At 35.3% G+C, this 9148-nt stretch overlaps 1 protein-coding gene across 1 annotated transcript in view; it reads left to right on the forward strand.

Annotated features, from left to right (window-relative positions):
- The window catches only part of LOC127623990 (echinoderm microtubule-associated protein-like 1), an 11113-nt gene extending 5285 nt beyond the window's left edge, over nt 1-5828 (forward strand). The window contains exons 5-7 of the mRNA XM_052098552.1: nt 3210-3241; nt 3585-3611; nt 5533-5828. Coding sequence (XP_051954512.1) covers nt 3210-3241; nt 3585-3611; nt 5533-5828 — 355 coding nt within the window. The remainder of the gene's footprint in view (nt 1-3209; nt 3242-3584; nt 3612-5532) is intronic.
- Nucleotides 5829-9148: the final 3320 nt, after the last annotated feature.

Consider the following 9148-nt stretch of genomic DNA (forward strand, 5'->3'; position numbering starts at 1 on the left):
CATCCTTAAACTTTGGATCTTTGAATGTTAATGGGTGTCGTGGTACTGAAAAAAGGTGTGCTTTGTTTGAGTTTTTTAATTGGAAAAAATCAGGTATAGTTTTTCTGCAAGAAACACACACAGATCTGAATAATCAGGTGCAATGGCTAAGTGAGTGGAAAGGTAAAACTTTCCTTAGCCACGGTTCAAATGTTAGTGCCGGTGTAGCAGTTCTTATTTCTGCAGATGTACAAGTACATGATAGCAGAGCTGAAGAAGTTATACCTGGCAGAATGCAAATTATAGAATTTAAGTTATATGAGTTATATTTTTCTCTTATTAACATTTATGCTCCTAATGATGGTGTAGAAAGAGTTTCTTTTTCAAAAAATTAAAAAATGTTATTTCAAAAATTCCAAATAATAGAATAATAATTTTAGCTGGCGATTTTAATCGTACTCTTGATTATACTATAGATCGGAATCATGTTGAACCTAATCGCAGTTCGTCTGAAACTCTCAAAACTGTTATTCAGTTTCACAATCTTGTAGATGTTTGGAGAGAAGCCTTCCCTAGAGATAGACAATATACATGGTTGAAAATTAATTCTGACACAGTCTCTGGTGCAAGACTTGATAGATTTTATGTTCAAAAGAATAATAGAGGAAGGTTTTTTAATAGTAAAATTGTGCCAACATCATTTTCTGATCATCATTATATTGCGGTAACTATGACCATAACACAGAGCTCTTCCTACCACCATATTTGGCGTTTTAACAATAGATTATTGCAAGATAAGTCCTTTGTACAATTTTTTACTCTGTTTTGGAGAGAGTGGAGAGAGAGAAAGTCACAGTATAAAAGTTTATCCATCCATTATTCACGAAGATCAGTCCTATTGTGTACCAAAGCGGTCTATATTTGACAATCTTTTTCTTGTGCGGGACATGTTGTATTTAACCGAACTGCATAAGTTTGATCTTGGTCTTGTTTGTTTGGACCAGGAGAAGGCCTTCGATAAAGTTGACCATGAATATCTGTTCAAAATACTTGAAGGCTTTGGCTTTGGAAAGCAGTTTACTTCATGGATAAGACTTCTGTATGAAGATGTCTATAGCATGTTGAAAATTAATGGAATTCTGACAAGACCTTTTTCTGTACAAAGAGGAGTGAGACAAGGTTGTAGTTTATCTGGTCTCTTGTACACAATTTCCATTGAACCAATGTTGAGGATGTTGAGAGAGAAGCTGCAAGGATTGACAGTTCCATCATCTTGCCTCTCGAATACTCCATCAGTTAAACTAACAGCTTATGCTGACGACATCACAGTGATCATTAGATCTGAAGATGACGTTAAACATCTAATCTCATGCCTCAACATCTATGAGAGTGCTTCTTCGGCACGTGTCAATTGGGAAAAAACGGACACTTTATTATCAGGTCTTTGGTTGAATCAGAATCCACCGCAACTTCCACATCAGCGCCTTTGGAATAAAGAAGGTGTAAAGATACTTGGACTGTTCTTTGGGACTGAACAGTATATTAAAAAGAATTGGGAAGGTCTTCTAGAAAAAGTGACAGGCAAGCTCCAGAGATGGAAATGGATTCAAGCCCAGCTTTCTTACAGAGGCAGAGTGTTAGTAGTGAACAATCTAGCCGCCTCAATGCTATGGCATCGTCTAACAGTGTTGGACCCTCCGAAAGAGCTTTTATCGCAACTTCAAAAAGCCTTTGTTGACTTTTTTTGGGGAGGCCATTATTGGCTCCCTCCAGGGGTTCTGTCTTCCAGTTATTGAGGGTGGTCAAGGACTAATTCATCTAGCCTCTAATGTGAAAACCATGAGATTACAGACTGCCCAAAAACTGCTTTATTCTTCAGACTCTGTACCGTGGATCAGTTTTGGTCTTGCCATTTTACGAGAGAAAAACAAGATCGGGTTTTATAAACAAATGTTTCTGAGCTCAGAAAATGTTGTAAAGGACATGTTTAATATCAAGTTCTATGGATCTGTGTTTGAAGCTTGGAGTTATTTTAAGCCGGAGCGAAAAGAACATTTTGGCTTTAATGAACCACTTTTTCACAATCCCTGGTTTTCCCATACTTTTATTATGTCGAGCACTGATATTTCTAGCTTTGGTTTAGCTGGTGTAACTAAAGTTGGAGATTTGATTGATTTGACTGATAGAGAGTGGGTTTCAGTACAACTTTTAACTACAAAGATTGGAGGTAGATCAGAGAGAATTGTTGGAAATATATTGAAAAATTTGAAAACATCTTTTCCTACAATTTTATGTTTGGTAGTATTTATTCAGAAGTTCTTTTTGCTGAAGTGTATATAACACCACAGGTAGACCAACATGAGAATAATGACGATAGTGTGAACTTGCTTCTCTCTTTTAAAGGTTTACAAAGCCTTCCTTTTTCTGTAGTGAGCAAACAAAATGTATATAATGTTTGTGTAAAGTCTTTCTTTGCTGGACAGTTAAGAGAGAGGAGAGATACAAAATGGAGATCTCATCTCTCAGTGACAGAGAATAAATCACCTTCATGGCGGTTACTGTATAAAAACCCCCTACCAAAAAGGTCTGGTGATTTACAGTGGCGGATTTTGCATTGTGCTTTACCAACAAGAGTTTTTTTGTTTAAATGTGAATATTCAGATTCTTCTTTTTGTACTTTGTGTAATGAACTTGACACAGTCTTTCATGTTTTCTGTGAATGTTGTAAATTATCTCCACTTTTTAATGTTTTGGATAGATTTTTGAGTAGTTTAGGGATAATTTTTTCAAAAACAGTATTTATTTTTGGTTGTAAATATTCTCACGATAAGTGGGAAATTTGTACTTTTTCTAATTTTTGGTTGGTCAAGCAAAATTAGCCATTTGGAAAGCTTATAGAATTGAATTGGAAGGACAAAAAGTCAATATGGTTAATTTATTCAAGGCCTTGGTTGAATCCAGGATAAGATTAGAATATGAATTTAATAAAATGAATGGTAATCTCCTAATGTTTGAGAAGAAATGGTGTGTAAACAAAAGTTTAATTTTTATAGAAGGTGAAGATCTCTTTTTTAAATGGTGATGTTTTGAAAAAAAAAAAAAAAGAAAAAAGGAAAAAATAAATACAAAAAATAATATGTTTTTTAGATGTTAAAAAGTTTTTTTTCTAAATGATCTGTGTCTCTCTCTCTCTCTCTCTCTCTCTCTGTCTCTGTGTCTCTCTCTCTCAGCAAACCAAAGGACGCAAGCTCAAGCATCGTAGGTGAGAAAATCACTTAATAATGAAGTAATTCTGTCAGTTCCAAACTCCATTTATTTATTTAATTTGCAAAATATAAAAGGAACATGCAGCATTTTTTAATTTAGCCTTTTTTCCCACATCTTCAAGTTTGTAAAATCATTAAAGGAACAGTTTACCCCAAACTGATTCTGTTATCATGTGCTGTAGCTGATGTTGAACACAGATCGGGTCCAACAGAAAGAAAGTTAAAGCATCACTTCATCATTACGAGTATGAATATAAAATAATGTGTAAACAAAGTTCAGTCAAACATGACATAAGATAACAGTTTAAAGAATGATGCCTTTACATTTCTATTTTTCAGGCGCAACACGTGTGACTCACTGCAAAGGTACGTCTCGAACCAAATCATGTGTTATGAATATACATAATATAATTATATATGAAACGACCGTCAGTATACATTATAAATGCATGATCCATATACACCGGCATGCATAAGTTTGTGCACCCCTGATCATAGTTTCTGTTGCACTGAAGATGAACTGATCTCCGAAAGGCATAAAGTTAAAGATGAAACACTCTTTTCAACATTTTAAGCAAGATTAGTTTATTACTTAACTTTTGCACCATTTTAGAGTGAAGAAAATGGAAAGGAGCACCATGCAAAAGTTTGTGCGCCCCAAGAGATTTGAGCTCTCAGACCTTAATTAGCTCGTTAGCATCATCGTTTGGAAAGGTCTGGTGATGCACTTTACAAATACTCTGATTCCTCAAATGTTGTCCCATCAGTCATGCGCTCGTCTAAGCGGCTGTCTAGCACTCGGAAACTTAAAATCATCGATGTCCACAAAGCAGGAGAAGTCTATAAGCAAAGTGTTTTCAGGTCGCCGTCTCGGCTCGTAATGTAATTAAGGTCAAGTCGAGGTCAAGTCAGAGAGAACGGCTCGCACGATTGCAAGAACGGCAAATCAAAACCCCCGTTTGACCTCAAAAGACCTTCAGGAAGATGTAGCAGATTCTGGAGTTATTCTGGAGTTATAGACCTTCATGGAAGAGTCACGAGACTCTTCAGCGTCAGACGTTTGCAAATGAACCTCTAAACATGCCCGATGCATTCTAGGAAAAGAACACCTCTGTTGAGCACGGGGGTGGATCGATCATGCTTTGGGCTTGTGTTGATGCCCGTGGCACAGGGAACATGTCACCAGTTGAGGGAAGAATGGATTACATTAAATACTCTGGAAGCAAACATCAAACCATCTGAAGATGAAAACTTGCTTCTACAACAGGACAATGATCCTAAACACCCCTCAACATCCACAATGGACAAGCTCAAGAGGTGCAAGCTGAAGGTTTTGCCATCGCCCTCACAGTCCCTCGACATCATCGGCAATCTGTGGATTGAGCTGAAGAGAGCACAGGTGTGATGCTAATCTTCTACCCGCTCCGTACGGGACTCGAACCTAGGTCTCATACAGCCTCTAGCGTCAGTCGCTAATGCACCTCTTGAGGTCAGGAGAGTCTACCAGCTGGCTCCCGTTACACTCACCCCGCCTAAACCACACTCTCATCCGGGTCACGGCACCAATGTGACCTTTGTTTTTTTCTCTCTCTACCCGGTTTGTCCCACCCTTCATCAGTACACACACAGAACGTTGATGATAGCCGAATTTATTTTCCTGCACACAGAGCAGTGAAAGAGAAAGATAGTGAGTCGCACTTGTTTAAGCTCCACCCACAGCAGTTCTCTTTAGCTCTGCTGCGGATTGTTCGAACACAGTGGCCTATAGCGCCACCTGCGCAGCCAATAAGAAGCGCAATCCCATTATTGCAGGATTTACTTAAAGAACCCTCAACCTATAATATATATGTCGTTACACAGGCAGGACGGCCCAAGAATCACAAGCACTAGAAGCCTTTTGCGAGGAAGATTGCCCGAAAATGTCCCAAACAACCATTGAAAGACGGTTAGCCGGCCACGAAATGTTTACAAGCTGGGATACTTGCCAAAGGGGGCGTTACTAAATACTGACCATACAGGGTGCACAAACTTTTGCTTCTGACCCTTTTCCTGTCTTGCTTAAAATATGACAGAAATGTGTCATATTTAACTTTATGCCCTTTAAAAAATCAGGTCATCTTTTGCTCGCTTCAACAGAAACTATGATCGGGGTGCACAAACTTTTGCCCGGGCAAAAATCAAAGATGACCTGATTTTTTAAAAGGCAAAAACTGATATGATCTCTCGACGGCTCTCTCAATGTGTTCTTCCTCCTCCTCTTCATCTCCGTCCTGCCCTGTTTATTTAGTGACTATGCAGATCTATCTGAGCCGTCTGTCGAGAAGGACCGGTTCTGACCCAGCGCTCTCCACGACCTTGCAGCCCGACGCGGCGAACGGACCGCCTGCAGCAGACACCGATAACAGTAAAGCAGCAGAAGGGAGAAATGCTGCGACTACTGTCCTCCTGCAGAAGAGTCCCTGTCAAACACCGTCTCAGCCTCCAGACCCCAAACTACAAGAGTCCCGTCAAATCATCCAGTCGCTACTTCCAGATCTGTTACTGAAACACAAAACATTCGGCCTGTTTCAAGTAAACACATGATGGAGATGGAGTGGATCATATATTCATGCCAGTTTAAGTAGCAGAGACTGTGGTTGCTTGGTTGGCACGCCAAGGCCGGTACTAGGATGCGATCTTTGGTTTGGCCACGTGGTGCTCTGAAGTTTCATACTTAATTTAAGGGGTTTGTTTAACCCTTGGTTTTCTGTTCGAGTGTTTTTTTTGACCTGTTTGACATTTATTTTTAAAATTAAAAGAGATGTTTCAGAGCTTGATGACTTTTCCTCCTCTTGCCATCTGAAAACGCATGCACGCACGCACGCACGCACACACAGACATACACATACACACACACACACACACACGTTTGTTACACACACGTTTGTTTCTCTCACACACACACACACACACACACACACACACTCGACACATTAACACTCGACACATTAACACTCGACACATTAACACTCGACACATTAACATTAACACTCGACACAACAACATTAAGACACAACACAACAACATTAAGACACAACACATTAACATTAAGACACAACACAACAACATTAAGACACAACACAACAACATTAAGACACAACACAACAACATTAAGACACAACACATTAACATTAAGACTCAACACATTAACATTAACACTCGACACAACAACATTAAGACACAACACAACAACATTAAGACACAACACAACAACATTAACACTCGACACAACAACATTAAGACACAACACAACAACATTAAGACACAACACAACAACATTAAGACACAACACATTAACATTAAGACACAACACATTAACATTAATACTCAACACATTAACATTAAGACTCAACACATTAACATTAATACTCAACACATTAACATTAAGACTCAACACATTAACATTAATACTCAACACATTAACATTTATACTCAACACATTAACATTAATACTCAACACATTAACATTAAGACACAACACATTAACATTAATACTCAACACATTAACATTAATACTCAACACATTAACATTAATACTCAACACATTAACATTAAGACACAACACATTAACATTAATACTCAACACATTAACATTAAGACACAACACATTAACATTAATACTCAACACATTAACATTAAGACACAACACATTAACATTAATACTCAACACATTAACATTAAGACACAACACATTAACATTAATACTCAACACATTAACATTAATACTCAACACATTAACATTAAGACACAACACATTAACTTTAATACTCAACACATTAACATTAAGACACAACACATTAACTTTAAGACACAACACATTAACATTAATACTCAACACATTAACATTAAGACACAACACATTAACTTTAAGACACAACACATTAACATTAAGACACAACACATTAACATTAAGACACAACACATTAACATTAATACTCAACACATTAACATTAAGACTCAACACATTAACATTAATACTCAACACATTAACATTAAGACACAACACATTAACATTAATACTCAACACATTAACATTAATACTCAACACATTAACATTAATACTCAACACATTAACATTAAGACTCAACACATTAACATTAAGACACAACACATTAACATTAATACTCAACACATTAACATTAATACTCAACACATTAACTTTAAGACACAACACATTAACATTAATACTCAACACATTAACATTAAGACACAACACATTAACTTTAAGACACAACACATTAACATTAAGACACAACACATTAACATTAATACTCAACACATTAACATTTATACTCAACACATTAACATTAAGACACAACACATTAACTTTAAGACACAACACATTAACATTAAGACACAACACATTAACATTAATACTCAACAAATTAACATTAAGACACAACACATTAACATTTATACTCAACACATTAACATTAATACTCAACACATTAACATTAAGACACAACACATTAACATTTATACTCAACACATTAACATTAAGACTCAACAAATTAACATTAAGACACAACACATTAACATTTATACTCAACACATTAACATTAATACTCAACACATTAACATTAATACTCAACACATTAACATTAAGACACAACACATTAACATTAATACTCAACACATTAACATTAAGACACAACACATTAACATTAATACTCAACACATTAACATTTATACTCAACACATTAACATTAATACTCAACACATTAACATTTATACTCAACACATTAACATTAATACTCAACACATTAACATTAAGACACAACACATTAACATTAATACTCAACACATTAACATTTATACTCAACACATTAACATTAATACTCAACACATTAACATTAAGACACAACACATTAACATTAATACTCAACACATTAACATTAAGACTCAACACATTAACATTAATACTCAACACATTAACATTAAGACTCAACACATTAACATTAATACTCAACACATTAACATTTATACTCAACACATTAACATTAATACTCAACACATTAACATTAAGACACAACACATTAACATTAATACTCAACACATTAACATTAAGACACAACACATTAACATTAATACTCAACACATTAACATTAAGACACAACACATTAACATTAAGACTCAACACATTAACATTAATACTCAACACATTAACATTAAGACACAACACATTAACATTAATACTCAACACATTAACATTAATACTCAACACATTAACATTAAGACACAACACATTAACTTTAATACTCAACACATTAACATTAAGACACAACACATTAACTTTAAGACACAACACATTAACATTAATACTCAACACATTAACATTAAGACACAACACATTAACTTTAAGACACAACACATTAACATTAAGACACAACACATTAACATTAATACTCAACACATTAACATTAAGACACAACACATTAACATTAAGACACAACACATTAACATTAATACTCAACACATTAACATTAAGACTCAACACATTAACATTAATACTCAACACATTAACATTAAGACACAACACATTAACATTAAGACACAACACATTAACATTAATACTCAACACATTAACATTAATACTCAACACATTAACTTTAAGACACAACACATTAACATTAATACTCAACACATTAACATTAAGACACAACACATTAACTTTAAGACACAACACATTAACATTAAGACACAACACATTAACATTAATACTCAACACATTAACATTTATACTCAACACATTAACATTAAGACACAACACATTAACTTTAAGACACAACACATTAACATTAAGACACAACACATTAACATTAATACTCAACAAATTAACATTAAGACACAACACATTAACATTT

The sequence above is a fragment of the Xyrauchen texanus genome, chromosome 30 (genome assembly GCF_025860055.1).
Source record: "Xyrauchen texanus isolate HMW12.3.18 chromosome 30, RBS_HiC_50CHRs, whole genome shotgun sequence".
NCBI lineage: Eukaryota > Metazoa > Chordata > Actinopteri > Cypriniformes > Catostomidae > Xyrauchen > Xyrauchen texanus.